The 21038-nt window shown below is 40.9% G+C and overlaps 1 protein-coding gene across 4 annotated transcripts in view; it reads right to left on the bottom strand.

Moving 5' to 3' along the window:
• The window catches only part of pacs2 (phosphofurin acidic cluster sorting protein 2), a 63756-nt gene extending 45024 nt beyond the window's left edge, over positions 1-18732 (bottom strand). For 3 of the 4 annotated variants that reach the window (XM_084913925.1, XM_084913927.1, XM_084913928.1), the window contains exon 1: positions 18375-18731. In XM_084913925.1, the coding sequence (XP_084770051.1) occupies positions 18375-18493 (119 nt within the window). In that variant the 5' untranslated portion in view covers positions 18494-18731. Of the gene's footprint in view, positions 1-18374 lie in introns of all 4 variants that reach the window. The other variant, XM_084913926.1, reaches the window with a different exon arrangement.
• Between the last annotated feature and the right edge of the window lie 2306 nt (positions 18733-21038).

Genomic DNA, 21038 nt, shown 5'->3' with positions numbered 1-21038 from the left:
CTTTTTGAATCATGTCTCATAATCTTTGTCCTTATAAACCAATGTTACTTAAGTGGGTCACTTTTACATATATTCTTGAAATCCTCTGTTTTTGCCCATTTGTAGATCATTTTCCTGCCTGTTCTTTCTATAATTGCTGTCATATATTGCAAAAACAGGTAAATGTTATTAACTAGAAAGCCAGTTTTGTTTTCTATTTCATGAGTAAAGATTTTTCTATTAATGTAGATTAAGCTGTGATCCCACTGGCCCTGATAATGACTGGACAGAGCCCTATGCTGTGCACTGTATTAATAAACTCTTGAGACATACTATGGTTGTTTGGATTTAACAAGTTTAAGCTGAAATCACCTCAAACAAGCATGACCGTTTGGTTTGATTTAGGTTTTAAATCATTTGAAATCAAACATCAGTGAGAAACCCGGGGGTGTGATCATTGAACATGTTAGGGTTCATCCTCTGGAGAACACGAATATCTTGAAAAAGCTTCACAGAAATCCTTCCACTGGTTTTTGAGATTTTTCATCCTGGATTGACAGACGCTGCCACCCTGACATACACACCATTTCTAAAACAGAACAGCAAAAATGGATCCTTCCTCGGTGTAACCTCAAACGCATGACGCTATGAAACACTAAATGAGACTGACATGGAAGTTCAAAGTTGTAGTAACAGCCTCCTCGAATAAATAATGCATTACTTTCTATCGAAAAAGGCTTAGGATGCATATTAACTAGCTTCCCAACTGACCAGCAACAGCCAATAGTTGCACTGTAAATTTGTGAACTTAGAAGACAGTATTGAGCAGGCTAACCTTCCCTGCACCCTGCAGTAAAAAAGCCCCACAAAGTAATCAATAGCAATCTCCCTCCCTATCTCCCAGTCTGTGTACACTGGACGTCAGGCTGATGGTGGTTTATGGCTTTTAGTACCTGCAGACACCAGAGCTGTTGAATGAAATCACAGTAAACCAGCGGGGAGAGGTTCATGCTCCCATAAAAGCATGGGAGAAAAGGTGCACTGAAACAAGAGCACACCTTTAGCCATCAAGCTGGCCAGAAGAAGTTTTTGGACACAATGAGGATCAGATATAGTGCACTATAAATAGCTTTAATATAAATTTCAATATATGGCTCTTGAAAAACAGCCGCTGTGTAATACTCACTGTTGACTGCTCTTTTGTTATATATCATCAGACTTTCATTATGGCAACGCAAGCAGCGGGCTCCCGAGAAGTCTGACGGAGAGTGAAAATCCCCGGAAACTCCAAAGTCAGACAATGTTTCGTAATGAATTTGCTCGACTCTTCTTTACAATGTTATTTCAGTTCATTGAGGTTTGCAGGCATCTATTTGTGCACAGCTGTCACCACAGCAAAGTCTGGACTCAAAACACCTTGATTTTTTTTTTTTTTTCAGTCATTCTGTTGTAGATTTGTGCTTGGGATCATTGTCCTGTTGCATGACCCAGTTTTGGCCAAGCTGTAGCTGTCGGACAGATGGCCTCACATTACACTCTAGAACACGTTGGTTTACAGAAGAGTTCATCGTCGACTCAATGACTGCGAGGTTCCCAGATTCTCTGGCTGCAAAACAAGCCCAAATCATCAACCCTCCACCACTGTGTTTGACAGCTGGTATGAGGTGTTAGTGCTGCATTGGTTTTCTCAAAACATGTTGTGTGTTAGGGCCAAACATTACTTTGGTCTAGTCTGTCCAAGAGGACTTTGTTCCAGGTGTCATGTGGTTTGTTCAGAAGCAACTTTCCAAACCTAAGCTGTGCTGCCATGTTTTTCTTGTTGGTGTTTTTTTTTTTTTTAAAGAAGCGATCCTTCAACACGATACATACTTCTTTAGTCTTTTTCTAATTATACTGTCATTAACTTTAACATTCAATATGCTAACTGAAGCCTGTAGAGTCTGAGATCCTGTTTTTATTGCAGTTTCTCTAAGCATCACACAGAAATAGCACACTATAACAGAGTGTTGCCTAATGAAGGGCCAGCCAGCCAGAAACGGCCCAATAATCAAATTTTCTCACATCTGCTATCTACCCCACGATATCCTCTGCCATGAAATTTGATGGTTGAGTGAGAAAACACTGACCTATTAGAGCTATATTCACAACGAGAAATCATCTTTAAAAAAAAATCTATAATAAATGTGCTCCATTAAATATGCAGGACACGAAGATTTGAGTTCTATGTTTTACATCAGCTCAGAGTCTGAATGACCTAGAAATAATTAAAAGCACGATGGATACGAAAACCAATTTATCTCCAGGGAGATGTGTCTGCTTTGTAAGGAAGAGTGTCTGGGGAAAAAATGTGTATGTATAAAAGGATAAAGTATATAGGTTCTGAGTTGGCTTTGAGGTACAGAACAGCAGACAAACATGAAGCAGGCAGCCCAAAGCAAAGTCTCTGTTTCATGTTTTGCAGCCAAAGTGCAGAGAAACCAATGCACTAAAGAATAAAATGATCTGTGGCCTCTGGGAGCAGGAAAAAAAACCCAAACCAGAATACAAATGAGAGCTTTGTTTGCAGCAATGTGCTGCACACATTCCTCTTATGATGCCAGCATTCTGGACACCCACTTTAATCATCTCTAGGCTGTCAAATCATGGTATTTACAGCATGTCTGAGGCCAGTGTCCATATCCAGAAAACAAGATGATCTCGTGAAGTCATTTTAATCCACACGAAACTTTCAGCTGCCACACTACCGCTAAACATTTGCATATGCTGTGTAAGTCTGGCCTGTGGGCTTATCTCTGATATCAAAATTTTCGATTTTGGTACACTGAGACAACATGTCACAAATATTGCACAAGATTGTTGTCAGAGTCTCTGCTAGTCTAGAAGGACCAAGAAAAAACAACTTTAAAAACAATCTGACTGCTCACATTCAGCCACAGGAGCATTAGTGAGATCCATCACTGATGTCTGGCAGCAATGCCTGGCTCCCACTTGTCCAATTCCTCCCAAAGGTGTTGGATGTGTTTGAGGTCTGGAATCTGTACAGGCTAGTTAACGTCTTGCACAACAGGAAAAAGATCTCTTTAAGTACTTGGCTTTGCACAAACAGGAATGGCAATGCAGGAAAAGGAAAAAATTCGCAAATTTTCAGTTTTTGCAAAATATGACTGCAAAATATCACTCAATCATTTTTAAAAAGCCTCAAATCTTGCCAGAACTTTCATTTCACCATTCTGGGGTTAAAAATCCAATCTAAAGATGCATTAAACAAACAGCAGACACTTCAGATTCCACTGCAGCCAGTCTGAAGTGTCCAACATAATGATTTTCATACCAGTCGAGAGTTTGGGAGCGCTTTCGCCTGTGTAATTATGGAGCAAATTAACTGTGCAGTCACAACAGAGAAGGCACATTTGCTGTATTCACCATGTTCTTCAGCTGAAGGGTGCTTTCGTGCAGATTTCATATTGTTGCTCTGACAGGTTTCTGCATTATAGGGGAGCTGAAAATGGACGTGCAGGGCGCTCTGTGCAATTATATGAATGTTTTTTGACTGAAGTGGCTGAAAGGGTCACACTGTGGCCACCTGGACCTCTGACTGTTTTAGTCAAATGGCCCGTGAGAGTGTATGAACTGCACGTGAGTGTGCGTTTTGTGGCTAAAGTGGATGTTGAATGCAACGCAGTATGTTCAGAACGCCATTTGATACTCCAAATAAAATAACTTCTGGATATAAATGAGAACGAAAGACTGCTTCATTTACGGAAAAAAAATCCAGCAAACATCAAAAAGAATTCATCTTATCAAAGCACAGAATGCACAAATTTAGTAATGATAAGAAATAGAAGTCTTCCTTTAGGGAAGCTCCTCCCTGCAGTAGCTGATAATAGCAGATGCACAACAGATCTCATGAATTCAGATGGTCAAATGTTCCAGCCAACATTTTCAAAGCATGCTTCACCCTTCTTCTCACCCTCTCATAAAGTCCTGTATTTTTGAAGAAGAATCAAAAGCTGCAGAGTATTTTGTAGTAAACTAAAAATAGATATTTCAGAGTTGGCCGATAGTAAAAAAAAAAGTGCTTTAAAAATCACACACAAGGAATAAAAGTATAACATATAACAACTTAAACAAAAGACTATCTGTATAAAAATGTTTCAGCTGCTTTTTAACAGACTCAGTGGAGTCTGTACAACATAAAGGCTGTCTGAAAAGCCCGATCCTCGCCAGGAAAGCAGCAACCTTTGAGCCAATGACGCAAGAGCTCAGGAAGAAGAACGAGGCTTCAGCAGGTCAGAAACATACTGGGAGGCTCGACCACGTAGGGCTCTAAAAGTTAAAACTAACATTTTAAAATGAATTCTAATAAGTAACTGTCAACAAACGAAGAATAGCCAAAATATGTGAAGTAAAAAGCCTGTTAAAGGAGTTTGAATGAGAAAAGGTAAAAGCATGAGCAAGTTCATTTTCAAAGCAAGGAAACCTCTGGAATCCGTGCTAAGTGCTATTAACTCAAGCTCAGTGCAGGTGTAGTTTTCTGTAACGCTTATGACAGTTTGTGTTTCATCTAAATGTAGAGAAATTTTAAATGATAGAGGAAAATGGCAACTGAAGCCCATTGGGATCCAGTACTTTTATCTGGATAAAAGCAGTCATCAAAATAAACAACTAGTGGTGCAAACTGTGCAGTGGATCACTGGAGAAGGTTAGGATGCATCAAAATCTGCAAATCATTAAAAAAATTACCTTAAAATCTGACTTTATATTATTTGACAGCAGTTCTCATTCCTGCAGCCAATTATTTAGCAAGTTTTAAAACTTTTTTGCAATATAGTCACTTTTTTCTTCAATTTTCTGATTTTCCGAGACTGGAAAGCTATGAGTAAGACCTGCAGTAAATGGCCTCGGGGTGGATTTGAACCTTATGGCATATGTGTCATCTGCTGTACCCGGTGAGCTAAACAGTCATCTCCGTTTCATTTTTATAGGTCACCCTCTGCACCATTTTTTGGACAATCGGCTCTACATTTGTGACCTGCTTCAGCTTCACGGAGGCTCAGCTGCCTTTTGTCAGAGCACAATATTTCCTTTATGGGGTCACACATCACACGGTAACCCATTTCAAAGAACGAGCCTGTCTGAGCTGTAAGAGAAGCTTTTAATGTCGTCTGTCTGCTCAAACAAAAATGGATTAAAGAGGTGAAGCGCTATTTAACAGTCAGGTCAGAGACTAAAAATCCTCTCCTTCTGGACTAAACAAAGCTTTTTAAAAAAAAATATCATAGCAGACTTGATGAATAATTTGAATCACTGATCTCCGTTGTTAAAATCCCCGCAACTTTATTGACCATCCGTACTGGAGCAGATTAACAGGACTGCGCTGTCGAAGCTTGCTCGGCGTCCAGGAGGTCAAAAAGGTTATGTTTACAGGCTTGTCAAACTACGCTTTACTTTTGACTGGCAGTGATAATGAACGTTCATTTCTACAGTTATCCAGGGACACAGATGAGAGGTTTTAGCTGCTTGTGCCAACCTCAGGATTTTCACCGTGTCCATCTGTCCAGCCATCAGGGAGGAGCTCGGTGGAAACACGAACGAGGTCATATGACTCAACCACCCAGGAGTGAGATGCCAGATGTGGCATAGCAGCTTTCCTAATTACTACAATATGTAAAACCTTCTAAGCTGTCCTCACGGCTGCAAGTTTCCCAGAGAAACCTGACCTACATTTCTCCTGCATGCTCTGAATTCAGAAAAAAAAAAGTTCTTTAAGCCTCTGTGAAGGGAGAACCGAAATAGCAACTGCTTCTCACGCCGGGTGCTGCAGGAGCCACGCTCACAATACAGCCTACAGGGTCGTCCTGCAAAACCGCAAGAATGAAAGGGCGCGCTCATGAGAGACCGCACAAAAATGCAGGGAAGGGAGGCACGAGGCACATATGACATTAATGATCAACAAACAACGTCAGATTTACCTGCTGCCAAAAGGAAACGCGACACAAACACTGCTGCTAAGGAAATCAGTGATTAATGTATTACGAGGATTTCCCTGGAAGCCGCTGTTTGGACACACAAATCAAAAACCACACAGCTACACTGGAAATAAGGTCGCAGTGAGAAACAATAAGTCCATTCAGCACAGAAATTCACTTTTCCGCAGGCTAAAAAAAACCCCAAAACAAAAAACACTCGCATGAAAACGAGGGAACAAATCAAGACGCCGAAGTAAATCAAAGTGAGGTGCTCGATGAATAATAATGCTGCAAAGAAGCCAAAGTGTAAATATAAAACTTCTTCAGACAGCCAGTTGAAGTTACATCAATAGCGAGGCAGAAAATTTACTTTAAGCCTGAGACATCGATTCTTGTTGTTAATTTTCTGGACATTTTTGTGACAGTAATGATTAAATCTGCATTTCTGTTGTCTCGTTAACCAAACTTTATCACCCTCCTTAGAGGAAATAGACTCATCAATATTTTTCCTCTGGGCTACAAAGACATCTTGATTCAGAGCGGGACGAGCTCAAATCTCATCTACATCTAGCACAAAGTTTTGACACGTCTTGCTCTATTTTCAGCCTGTTAACCTCTTTTTTATTCCTGCATTACACATAAAAAAATAATACTGGAACATGGGATAAAGTAAACAGGCCCCATGATGGCCTGTGTAATCACGGAGCTATTTCAATAATTTGAGCCACATTTGGAAATAAGGTCACCTCCAGCAATTACAGAAAATCCAGTTTTACACAGTGATGAAATGGAACTCATCTATTAGCAGAACTGAGATTTAAATGTGATTTGTGGATTTGGGCGCAGAAACGAAGCGGGCATTATTGTAACAGAATGGAGCATTATCACAGTTACATAACAGGGTATGAAAGTAATGAGCGCTGCGTAACAATGTTACCTTTTTTTTTTTTTCTTTTGTGTCCCGTTTGGATCTTTAGCCATCAGAATTGTTGTCTTAAGGCCAAGAAAGATGCCAAGCGGATTTATTTTACCAAGTGGATCATCATGGCCTTGCCATATTGGTCCATTTGATTGACCTTTATTATAATTATGAATTTATTTTATTTTCGGTTGCTACAAACGGGACAGACATGACTGGGGGATAGGACAGGGAGAAAGAATGAAAGAAAGAGAGGGAGAGAAAGAAAACCAAAGGGGAGAAGGGGGGGGAAGAAAGGAAAAAAACAAACAAACAAACAAAACACCTGGATCACCTGTATGGAGAAAAAAAACAGAAGAGAAAGCAAACAACAAAGAGCAACATAATAAAAAAAAAAAACAGCACCATCACAATAAACTAGCTAGCAGTAGATAACAGTAGATACTAAATAATAAACGATATTGTGCAGCACGCAAGATAGACAGCGCACAATGTGCTTTGAGGCAGCAGCCAAGAAAGGTGTAGTCCGCGTCTGTGAACACCCGTGTGTACACCTGTGTGCATACCTGTGTGGATCAGCATGCTTGTATTCCAAAGGTTTCTCCATGTAACGATCTGCTAGGGAGTGTGGGGAGCCATAGCCCCGTCCACCAGGGTATGAAGCAGGTATGGAGGAGATCCAGGCCCCAGATATCCAGAGGCCCCAGAGTACAAGGACCCGAGGAGGACCACCAAAGGGGGGGGGGAACCGTGCCACCCTCCTGGGAAGAGCTGAGTAGAGCCCCAAACGAGAGGTCACCCCACAGCTACAGAGCAGAGGCCAGAGGGGGTTGCAGTGGTGTGCCCGCGGCTCTGCCGGCAGCCAGCTGTGCCAGAGAGGACCGAGCTTCAGGCCCAGAGGCCAGAGGCCTGAGGGCATCCCACCCCCCGGAAGGAGCCCAGCTGGGCCGCAGGCGCCCGGCCCCGCCAATCGGCCACCAATGTTACCTTTTCAACAGAATTAATCAACTCAAGGCCCACGAACAAGCGTCTTATAGGCTTAAAAACTATGCAAAGCCTAATGAAGACAAGGAGAAACTCTGCAAAAGCAAATGAAGCTACAGGAAACTGTTAGTTTAACCAAAGTACAAGAGCTTTAGTATTGTGAGCCACCCCAATTCTATACATTTTGTTGGGGAAATGGGAAATGGGTGCAGGAACAGATCTTCAGGCTTCCCAAGCCCTTTAAAATCTCTTATTTGGAAGTCGCTGTCTTTTGTTCTATTCACTGTCAAGATGATCCCACACTGACTGAGTAATGTTGAAGTTCGGACTCTATCACTCTTGTGCTAATTATCAAGCTGAAAAATGAAGCTGTTGCCAATCAGACACTTCTCAGATGGTATTGCACGGTGGATCAAAATCTAATGGTATCTTTCTGCATTTATAATTTCATGAATTTTGACACAAGTGGCTGAAATGTAGCCCGAAACTATGAGATAGCATCCACTGTATTTTGCAGATTACTGATGTTGAGTCCAGTTCTTGCGTAATTTGGCATACTTCAGCCTTTCTCCTCGTTTCCCTTCAGAAACTGCTCATATGTTGTAAACAACTTTTTTTAGGCCTGTCACTTCTTCTTTTGTTCTCCACTGGTCCAGTTTCCTTAAATATTTTAGGACAAACAATGAAGAAAGATTTCAAGTTTTCCTCTGTTAACTCTTTGAGAATCATTTTTTTTTGTGCAAAAATACTTTCTGTGATATGTTTCATAGATTCAGTAACAAAGCGCCAGAAGATATATTTAAAACTGCTAACTTTGTCTGTTATGTGTAAAAACAACACTGGTTCATCTGTTGAGTCAGATGCATTTTTTAAGCTTGACTCATAGGTCAGTGTTAAATGGTTCAACAGCAAACAAAAACATTCCTCTGAAAATGGTCAGGTACAATGATCGGACTGAAAATGGGTGAAAAAGCAGCCAGACTCTGAAAGACCTTCAGAAAACCTGCAGAACTATTGCTCAAGACCACCTTAAAAATGACAAGAAAGTCTGGCTTCTTGCAAGAAAATATAAAGTACTGTAAAAGTTCAAGAAGTTTAAAAAATGTATTTAGTCCACACTTACAGGAGAAAAGCCTCGTGTTACTAAAGATCAAGCACACACAACTTCAACCACAAGACACTAGTTGCCAAAGGGGATATTGAACACACAGTCCACTACTTTAACAAACACTACTTCTAATCGCTTCTCACTTCCTTTCACAACATTAACCACATGTTGCAGGGCAATATTTTCCCACCAGCAACAAGCTCCTCCTCCATCCTATCTAGGTTATCACTGCGGTGAGTGTTGCTGACACCATCATAGGATTTCAGAAATGAATGAACCTCACCGTCACCTACTCTGAAAAGAAAACTTTTGCTACTTTTAGTTTTTAGTTGATCTGTAGTTAAATATAACCTTTAAATACCCAAATGACCATTCTGTTATTAATACAGTGTTTCACCATTTTCGTGCTTTCTTTTGGCCCCTTTTTATCTCGTTACGCAAACGTCAGATACGTTCTTTGTAAATACCAGCTATTGCTTAATTATTACCTATTACTATTGCCCCATTTTAACATATAATAACCAAACTAAATGTCAAGTGATGCCAGAAACATTTAGAAGAAACACAAAACTTCCAAGAGAATTTTATATATAGCAGGACGTGCCGTCCGATAAGCAAAAGATCAGTCTTTCAAATGATAAAAATACCACGTTCAGATACATTTATCAGTCTGTGTGGAAATCAGTAGTAGACGTAACATTTCCGGAGCCAGTTTTGCTGATATTGTCTTATTAAGACATTTTTATTATGTGTTGGGTTCAGCTGGACACCGTTTAGTCTGTAGACATCTTATTTAGACTAAAAGACCAACGCTGTGTCCCTGGACTGAACATTTCAAGAACAAAGATGACGGCAATGGTTGGTTTACATTTGTTTCATTGGGGCTCGCATTTTCTTGCAAGAAGAATTGTAGAAGAAATGTAATTTTCCATATCTCAGGGGGCACATGTTCTGTTTCCCGATTAGCATGAAATTCATTTGTGGTGCATATGTTAATGCGACATCAGTGCTGCGGGTGCATGCAGCACATTATAGCAGTTTTTTCTCCTGAGCTGTCTTTCACTTTTGAGCTACCCTACCAACCTGGGTTACATTGGGCCATTTACAGTAATTTGATGTTTATGTCTGCACTTTATCATCTTTCTTTTGCAGGCCTTGACATTTAACTTAAGTCTGCCACAGGCTTGTTCTTCCACCATCTAGATTCAATGTAAACGATCCCATATTGTGCAAACAGAACCTATACAGGCTGCCATGCAGCATTTTTTTCATTCTCGTAATCTCATTCTGCAGGAAAGCAAAACAGATATTTTCAACGCAGGTTCATAGAAATCTAATATTGTCTGGGGAAATAAAAGAGGAGCACAAAAAGCAGGCAGTCAAGCATGGAGCTGGGCGCTGAGGCATGAGTGAAGTCAGCTGTAGGCAAAATTGATCGGCCTGCAGAGTCACAAAGCATCTCAAATGTGTGTTTGGAGGGTGTGTGTGTGTTGCAGTGAGGAGACAACTGCCCTTTCCTGTCCTGCCCTGTCTGTCCTACAGGATGCTCTGCATCAGCAAGATTCAGGGGGGATCTCTTACATAAGACCTTCTAAGTTAACATTCAAAGAGCATGGTAGGAGAATGACTCTACAAAGGTGTCTGTTTAAAGTGTGGAAATCATCAGAGCATTTGGGGCTCTGTGTATGACAGTGTCAGTCCACTGGCGCTCCACATCTTTGCTTTTAAGATCCTTTAGCAGTAGAATCTGCTGCACATCAGTATTGCTGCACTTCTGTCTTATTTGTTCCCTCAGGGCAGCTTCTCAGGCCACAAACACAGCTCCTCTCTTTAGGCCAGCCAGTCAGCTACCAGCACAAGCTTTCCCAAACTTGCTCCCCAGCTTCCCATAACACTGCAATAAATACAGTTTCTAATTCCTGCCTCCTTTTCTGTGCCTGTGCACCTGGCATAAACATAATCAACCAACTGCCAAGAAATTTAGTTCATGGTTTGCACAGGTCTGCCTGGCACCCATCCGCAGCTACAGGAAGATTGTGTATTCCCCAAACAGTTTGGCAAATGTCTGCAGGAGGCTGCCTGCTGATGCTAGGTGAAACTAGATGTAAAGAGGTATGCGATGCTGCACTGAGCAGCACCTGGTGATTGCTTTCATCACTAATAGACATTTTAAAAGTTGTAAGGTTTAAAATGTTGATTTCTACAGTGAGGTACAGTAAGACTTTTATTTTGAAGGTGAACTTATGTCAAGTCTGTCAATTGTGTTGTTTAACTGCCGTTATGTGGTTCAGTTAGCAAATATTTGCAAGCAAGTCGACATCTCCTGTGCAAACTATGGGTGACAGCAGCAATCTGCAAGCGACCATCGCAACCCAGAGATGATTCGTAGTGTAAAACCCTTTATGTGACTAATTTGTATCCAGTGACATCCAGTGATCTCCATACTTTCCCTAGCAACGAGTCTCTGGGGCTGCGTGACTGAGACCTAATCTACAACCACCACTAGGGTGAGATTTTGCTATTTTTTCTTTTGATGAAATGTCTCAATGACTGTTCACACTTTTCCCATGAAATTGGTTCATTCGTGGTCCCAAGAGGATATATGAATGTATATACATTTTCTGAACATCTGGCATTTTATATATCACCACAAGAAACTTAAACCCTCTGACTTAAGAAAGAAAGAAAAGAGAAAGTGTACTTTATTGATCCCGTGGGGAAATTCCTCTCTGCATTTAACCCATTCACTCAGTGAAGCAGTGGGCAGCCATTGGGCGCCCGTGGAGCAGTGTGTGGGGACGGTACCTTGCTCATGGGTACCTCAGGGTAGCTGTTCAGGGGAATCGAACCCCCGATCTTCCGATCATGGGGCCACCACTCTACCTACTGAGCTATCCCTGCCCAGTATCCCCCTTAACCAATAAAAAATGGCAACACTTGCAGGAAAGAAGAACAAATGCGCTCCCAGATGATGAATCCTACTTTTTGTTGAAATGTTTTGAAGTTGTCATAATAAAAACAAAATTCCAGTTGTTACCCTCAGAATAAAAACAATTTGCTAACCTGTGCTATTGATTTTATCACTCTTGCATGCAAAGCTAGGATGGTAAACACTATACTTGCTGGAGATCCGCACGCAAGCATTGTTATTCTAGGCACGTTATCATTTAGCTCAAAAAACTTCCTAAGCACAGCTTCACAGGGCTTCTGGCATAGTTGTAGCCTCTTAGCCTTGTTAAAACTCACAAACATTGGTACAGAACAGGCACCGAGTGCAGGACAACAAGAACAACAAAGGGAACATAAAACAATGAGAGGCTTTAACTACCCCTCATTCATCCTACTCTAAATTCCCGCAGTGTGACCATCCCAGGCAGCCAGGGGACAAAAGAACAAGTGTCTCGCTGCTGCTCAAAGCGACATCTCAGCAGTCTCGCCTCCAACAGGCCCAAATATGACTGCCTACTGGCTCCAGCTGCCATTCGAGGGCCCATTCAATCCCTGCTCTGTCTCTGAGATTGGCCCCGTCTCTTGTAGCACTTAGCCACACGCCTGTGGGCTGATGTGCAGAAATGCAGCTGATGCCCACTTCAAAAATACCAAAATGAAACACAGCTCCTTGCCCTTGGCTCTTAAGAGCAGAGGTAGCATCAGCAGCTGATTGATTTTACATGCATGATAGGGGTCTTAAGAGGCTCTTAGAAGACAAGAGCATCTTTAGGAACAAGTGTGGAATGATAGCACAGCGTTCAGATGCCCTGAGCGATGAAACAGCGCATTTGGTGCTCATTCAAATGCCTCTCACGATGAGGTGACAGGACTTACCACCACATTTCACATTCAGAGTTGGGATCACTTAAGGAGGATGCTGAGAATATAAGAGGAGCCTTCATTGTACCCATCATGTTCTTTGTTTCCTTTCTTAGCATTATTAGTAAGCACAGATCAGAGCCTCATAAACACTTAGTGCTACCTTATAAAAACTGCAGCCACATTTAGATCTCACATCTGGATTTTCACAACCCACCAACCTCTAGGTTATGTGTTTAAGGCCCCCTCCCTCTCCTGAGGTAGGTGATTATGAAGTATCTCAGCGTGGAGAGGCACGTGTCCTGAAGTGACTCTAGGAAACGTGAGATCAGTGCCGAGGCAGCACTTCTATAAGCCTCCCAGGCTAATAGCCTTTGGGCTTCAGAGACCTCCGAGCCACTGCGAGCAGTATTTGTGGAAGCATGAGGAAGGTACAGGATAAAATGATAAAAATCAGGAGAAGAGCACATATGCTAGTTCAAATTAAAAATGCTGCTTGGTCCCATGTTACAAACAGTAGCTTGGCTGATTTTTAGAAATGTGATGAACCCATGTGAGGTAAAGGGATGCCAGGATCTGATTAGCACTGTATACAAGTTTACTAATTTAAAGCCTCATTCTGGCAACAGAACAGTATAATGAGTACAGCTCCGTGGAACCATGTTACTGACTCTCTTCACACCAAACCTGATTTCCCCATAAAAAATTAAACTCTGGCTCCTGAGGACTAAAAAGGAGATGTGTTTAAAATTAAAAAAAAATCACTTTTCATGCTAAGTACTCTTCCCTTCATACTACCTCTGTCTCGCATAGAGAATCCACTAACTTGTCATGGTCGCTGCTGACAAGAACTGCACTGTTTTTCTTATTACAATGCATAAGCTGAAGGCTTGCTTGTACAACTGCAAAAATTAGGATGACAGATGGTTAATAAAACTTAACATGCATTCAGTTTTTACTGAGAGCTCACATTTTTGAGAAGGGAAGCAAATATGATAACAATTAGATTTCAGTCGTTTACCATAGACTGTATGTAAAAGATGTACACAGCTACCATCATCCACTAGTTTGCAGAGTTGCTCTTAACATTTTAGCTATCGACAAAAATATATCTCAATTTTTGTCACGAACCGGCAGATACTAAGGTAAAGACCCTACAGCATTAGAGAAAAAAACCCTCTAAATTTGATGATTCTCTAATAAGAGCTCTTTGAGAAGGTGGGAAGGAAAAACTCCCTTCTAAACAGGAATAGACCTCTGGGAGGGCTCGGGGAGGGGCAGCCACCTGGTTGGGAGTGGAAAATAGAAGATACAATTTACTATAGCTGCAGCATTCTGGATCAACTAAAGGCTTGTAAGGGAATTTTTAGAACAACCTGATAATAATGAATTAAATAGCCATACTAGAAGCAATTAATACATTAGCTAGAATCAAATAAAAGCAAGCAATCTTAAATAGTTGTTTAATGTGCATGGTGAAGGATATATCCTGATTAGAAATGACTGAAAGTTTCCTCACAGTGCTGCTGGAAGCCAAGGCCTATCTACAGTAAGTATCTGGTTAGACATAATGTTGCAAAGATTTTTAGTTGTGTCTATAGTAGGAAATTGGCAGTCATCAGAGGCTTTATAGCTTTAACTGAACTAATTTATTTTTGTCTTTCAACCTCATAGATAAATATAAATGGGTATCATCTGCATAGCAGTGAATGATGAACTCTAGACCCTGACTGATTTGTCAAACATAAGGTGCCCATGCCCTAAAGCATACAATTTACAAAATGAGCATTAACACATTTCATGATCTGAAGCTACTGGAGATGATTACATTTAATGCGAATGTATTTACTGGCCTTTTCTCAATCAGACTTCTTTTTGTAAGCGAAAAAATGACCTCCTGCTGACCATTAGGGGAAAGAAACGCAGGTTTAAAGGTCTTCTGCATTTCCCGGTCCATCTTTTATATACAGTCTATGTGAAATAACCAAGTTCATTTTTCACACTATTTATCCAAAGCTAAATTTTTAATTATCATAACCATGAATTATACTACATGAAAAGACTCAACAGGGAGCTTTATAGTAATCAGTTAATGTTTTAAAAACACTGAAAGACGAGCCTCTCCATTGTTTCAGGAAAAAACAACTAAATACTAAAATAAGGAGATAGTAGTGCAGGCAGTGAGGCGTTCAGTTTATTTAGTTCCCGTGTGAGACTGACAGAGGAAGACAGTTGATTTGACACCTGGTTAACAAGCTGAGTTCCTCCTGTCTAAACTCTGACAGACAGCAGTCAATAGAGAGCTACAGCCTTTAAAGGTCTTGAATTCACTTCACACTAGCAGGCGAGTTGCTGCAGTGTCTGAGCCCACGAACACATTAAGCGAAGTAAATCCACTCTGTAAAGCAGCTTCATACGACAGCCCACACTGCTCTTGTTGCTGACAGACATGCAGGGTCAGTGCAGATTGAACCCGGGACTTTTTAGTTACAGGAACCTTTTTATCCACTTGTCCACTCAGCTGAATAACATCTCGACTATGCCATTCCTGGAAATGAATTAGTTTTATTTCAGCTAAAAGCCATGCAATTTAATGCCCACTGAAGGTATTAACTTAAGAGGATAGATCGAGGCTGAAGAGAGAGAGTTTTAAAAAAAAGTAAATAAACACACAAACATACTCCTCCATATTCTGTATCAGTTGCAGCGTTTTCCCTTTTCTCTGCAGCCTGACAGATGCTGACCGAAGTCTGACAGCAGGATTTTGTCTGTGTTGCATCCAAGTGCTGAATAGTTACCGTATTTTAATCTGATATACGACCATTAAAAAAAAGATTTATTTTCTGACCTTCTCTAATGAGGTTTTGGCTCTGATTTTATGGGGGAAAAAATACAACTTTATTTGATTATATGCCTGTAAACATAGATTTATTTACAGTTATACTCGTACTGAAATGCCTCATATCTGTTTTTAATTCAAAAACACATCTAACCACATTACATGCTTGTGCTGATAGTTACAACATTAAATATTGGAAGAGATCAGGTTTAAAGGATAGTTTGTAGAACTGCTGACCAAGGTTTTATACCAAGGCTGTGGCTTAATTCAATGCCACTTCATAATCAGACCGACTATTTTATGCGATAACCCAGCGTTTGAGCTCGAGGTCTGACACTCAGAATTATTATTCTCAAACTGAACACTTGCATTAGGCTTTCAAACACAGAGTTATAGCAAAACGAAAGTAAACCCTCTTTCAATTATAAGGTTTTATGCATAACGCCACAGTGAACAATCAACTGCTCCTTAGCTGGTCTTAAAATTAGGTAAATACAAGCCAAGATGAATGACAACACATGACATATTACACTGTGTCTATTGAAACAGCATCTGAAAAACTAACAAAACTAAGTACACCCCATGATTCAGTAGCTTGTTGACTCACTTTTAGCAGCAGCAACTTCAAGTAATCAGTTTCCTGTCTGACTTTATCAATCTCTCTAATCATTGTGGGGGATTTTTGCCCACTATTTTTATGTCATTTCAGTTCATTGAGGTTTGTGGGCATTTGTTTATGAACAGCTTTTGTAACGGCCCATCAAAACAATTCAGTCATTCTGTTGCAGATTTGCTGCTGTGCTTGGGATCGTTGTCCTGTTGCATGAAGTTTTTCCCAAGCTTTAGCTGTTGGACAGATGGACTCACATTTGACTCCAGTATATTTTAATATACATCTGAGTTCATGGTTGATTCAATGACTGTAAGGTCCCAAAGTCCTCTGGGAGCAAAACAAGCCCAAATCATCAACCCTCCACCACCGTGCTTGGTGTGATGTGCTTCTGCTGATGTTTCCCTTCTCTTTTCACTATAACCAGTCATAACTACTTTGGCCTAATGTGTCTTTTGGACACTGCTGCCAAAGTCTTGTGGTTTGTTCTTTTTAGAAATGCTTTCTCCTGGAAATTTGTACCGTTAATAACTTTAACATTTAAGATAGTAACTAAGGCTTCTTTTTTGTTGGGGTGAATTTGTTGGGATGCCCGTCCAAACGTCTTGTTTTCCACTTGTGAATAATCTTTCTCATTGTAGAATGATAGACTTCAAATCGTTTGGAAATGGCCTTTTAAACAACTTCCTGTCCATCAATCTGTCCACCCAGATTGATGGACAGAAAGGATTGGATTAAACCACACCTGAATGCTCCAGACCGCCAAAACTTTAGCTTTTATAAAGGAGCTCACGTTTACTGATGATCAGTTACTCAAGTGCATGAGTCAAGCTGATAAATAAAAGCATGATAGGTCATGCGTTTCTGTTCACCTGATGTTGTATTTACCAAATATTAAGACCTGTTAAGGGCCAGAATATTTTTGTTATGTCCTGATATGTTAGACATTAAAACTGTACTTTCTTTTTACCATGACTATATATGGAAAAGCCTAACAGACAAATATATTCAGAGGAGGAGGAAATCTCATATATTCCTGTATTTACCATAGCCTTAATTATATACCCATGTTCATTTGAATAATGAATGAACCGTTTACGCTACTGTAATTAACTCCAGCATCAGAAAAGTGAAAATTTGCTGGGTTTTTTTCTCCCTTTTAAATCACCGTATGATTAGACATTGTTGGGTTTTAGGAGCGCAGTCCAGTAAAACCACAGTGACACTCCAGCTGAGAACAACTACACAAACACTGCTCTGTTCTGTTTGCAACCTGAGGGAAAAGCATAAATTTGAAGGAACCAAACACACCTACACAGAGCTTTTTTTGTTTTGAGTATTGAAAAACAAATAGCGCGACAAAGGAAAATTTAAATGGCTTGTTGCTTTTTCAGCAGCTGTACACACAAATTTAAAGAGAAGTTACAGAAATGACATTTTGAAGTTTCTTGGTTGTTTTTTTGTTTTTTACAGTATGTTTACATAGTGGGAGATATGAGGCAGTAAACTAAAAACAATGCCAAAGCCTCCAGAGACTTTGAGATATTATTGTCTGTGAAGGTATTAAACTATATTTTCTGGCAGAAGACAATCGATAGTGAAAATTGTTGTGAGCTGCTCTCCTATCATGGGTGAAATGTTACCAGTGCTGAGATGAGGAACACTAGAAATCATAGAAATGCACCCAAATCGGGGCAACCTTGGAATGCACACTGCATTTAAGTCTCCTCGAGGGTGGAGGATGGAGGATGGGGGGGGCCTCACAAGAACCCAATGAACCCACTGGGTCTCCGTGATGCATGAAGCGGGGCACAGTGATCTGGCACGGGGCTGGTTACCTTTCATTCTTCTGCAGAATACACACCTTCACGGTGGGATGTAACCCTGCACTGAACGTGTTTGTTTTTGTAGCCTACCAACAAGGCACAGTTTAACCTCCCTTTGCAATATTTACATTCAAACAGTGCTGCATATGGATGGAGGATCCCGGTGCAGGGCCTGCCTGCATGGGCATCCATTTGGCATGATGATATAGCTAGCTGGTGCAAGCGTAACGTTAGCCAACTGACAACTGACAGCTTGCGCGTCTGGCACGGTGCAAGCATCGCATTTAAAGTTTAAAAGGACACCGAGATACGGCGCCAGCCGCGTTTTACCTCGGGATGCAGTTCGGGGACGATCCGTCTATCTCCCACGTTGCAAACAGGTTCATGGGAACCGGTCTGTTGAGAGCCCCGCTCCCGGGGAAACTCAGCCGGCCGCTTCTTTCCGCCATGGTCCGAGCTGCCGGTGGGACTATCCGACACCAAGGTGGGGGGGTTGGAAACAGCAGACCGGTGCAGGTCCCCTGTATACGCGTGTGTTTCCGTGAAAAAGAGCCGTTACGCACTCACGTTAATGCAGTGCAGACGGCGGAGGACGAGCTCATTTCTCCGGTGTGGTCCTCTGTGCCAGGGAGGGACTGCAGCGGAGCCACCGCTGAGCTTGTTGTGCCTACCACGCTGCTCTGAGTATATGGAGGGCGATTCGTGCCGCCCCGTTGCGGGAGGGAGGGGAACATTTTACCCACTCACACACTTATTCACAGCATTCATTGCATTGTGTTTTTGTTTTTGCACCAGATAATAAAATGTGTCTTGTAAAGGAAAAGCATGTATGATATGACACATATGATGCCAGCTATATGATAAAACTGTGGTAAGAGAGCATGCACTTGTATAACTGCATGTTAATGTAAATATTTAATCAACCAATCAGATGGGAGTAACTCAGTGCTTTTACCAGGGGGCCCTAGTTGCTGAGGTGGGGTGGAGTGAGTGGGAGAGACTACCTAAGGACAGACAGTGGCAGGAGTCCTCCAAAGCCTGTTTTGTTTGCAGTTTTGCATTTCCATATTTAGAGATACAGATTTGAAATCCACCAGCCTGCTGGGCCTTTTCTCTGTGGAGTTGTATGTTAGGTTAACTAGATAAGTGGAAAAGGATGGATGGAAACAGATGGTAAAATGGTTTAGTCCACCCCACAGTTGGACTCATCTTTGCAGTACAGTAAATTCATTTTATCAAGCCGAGTCCTGCAAATATGCACCACGAGTCGTGTCTTTCTCCAAAACAGCAAAATCAGTGTATCCAGAAACAAAAGGAAATTAAATCTATCAGCAGCTGTTAAACCCAGTACACCAACTTCAGATAGAACACTATAACTATCACAACCTTACATCATGAAACCCTCCAACTGATGCGAAACCATAAAAGCTCAAATAGTGGAGTAGTGGCAGTTATTCCAGATAATCATTTCTACTGATTGCAGTTCAGCTAAAAGCTTAGCAACACTGACATCAAATAGCGTTAAGTTTTATTGTATGTTGGATCAGTGTCGCTGTGAGATAGACAAGGCATTTTGAGGAAATTGGTGCGTTTCAGACTGATGAAACAGCATTTTGTAATACCACAGTGACACTGTTTATTTAAAAAGGAAAGTGTTAGGATGTTACTTATACAGCAAGAGATGTGTGTTATTTAGCTTTTTTCAGTTCTAATGACACATTTGGATGGTAGGGCCAGAATTAGACATAAACAAGATGAATACCTAATAAAGTAAGTGTTTATTACCATATAACAAAGACCATTTCCTTGAAGGCAAAACGAGTGTCTGAGTATCATACTTCCTCCACTGAGAGACTCAAGGAGCTTTATTACTGCATAGATACTGCAGGGGTAAGAAAGCATACAGCTTTCAGTATCTCACTAAGATTAAGTCATCATATGCAAAATCTTTGTTTTGTTTTTAGTTTTTAAAATATGGCACTAATTTCCTTCTATAAGTTAGGCATTTAAATTTGACTGCCTTTGCATTCATTGCGCTTCAGCAGGGCATTAATTATCCCTCATATATTTCTCCAGAGCAAAACGTCACCGTAGGACTTCCTTCCCTGCAGTGGCAGGTAGAGTGATACCTGAGTGATACAACAATAACAACAACCAAGCTTTGCTGTGAGAGCGGCTGGGGGTGGAGCTACATTGAACTACAGATAGATCATCCTTGTCCTGTGGTTAAGAGTCTAGGTTCACCTGATAGATGAGATGCAATTGTGAGTTATATTTAGAAAAGGTCTTTAGTGCAACTGCTGATAATTTCTACAACTTTATTACAGTGATTAATGAATAATACGCTATAAAACTCCATGTTAAATTCCATTTCAACGGCTCGAGTGGCTTGATTACATCTTTCACTCTTAAAATCACAGCAGTTTACCTGCGTAAATTATTTCCATTCATTCACCTGGAAAATCATGTCCCGATTATTGTCATCCCTAATGGTGGATCACTCATGTACAGCCATGCAGCGACTTTGCAATGCGAGTAGATACTGCCACCATGTGGTGACCACGATGAATGGGATTAAAGCCAAAGTAATTAAAACTGCTTGCATTTAACCAAGACCGCAACAAACATGTTTTACTCTTTAACGGTGAGTAACGTAAAGAGAAACCACTCATCTTTAAAGCACGTGGCCACTTTAAGGATTAGCGTGAGCTCCTGGATAAGCTGTTACTATATTAATCCTCAGAAAGCTTGTCTATAATCATATTTGCTCAGTAATCGCCCCTCTGTCCCCTTGAACAAACGAAAAAATGAACTTTAATTAATTTTTTACTGTTCAAAATCAGGTTTTTCTCAGTATAAAGGCCGTCAGAGCCAAAGACTGTACAAAAAAGTGGATGTAGTCACCACTGGAGCCAGAAGTGATCATATGTGGATGAAAGGGAGGAGCAATAAGTTATAAGCTGCAAAATGCACCAACAGCCCAAACATAGCAGA

Source organism: Perissodus microlepis, chromosome 19 (assembly GCF_051167445.1).
Source record: "Perissodus microlepis isolate ML-2025 ecotype Zambia chromosome 19, ASM5116744v1, whole genome shotgun sequence".
In the NCBI taxonomy this organism is placed as follows: Eukaryota; Metazoa; Chordata; class Actinopteri; order Cichliformes; family Cichlidae; genus Perissodus; species Perissodus microlepis.
This window is presented reverse-complemented; position numbering and strand designations above follow the sequence as displayed.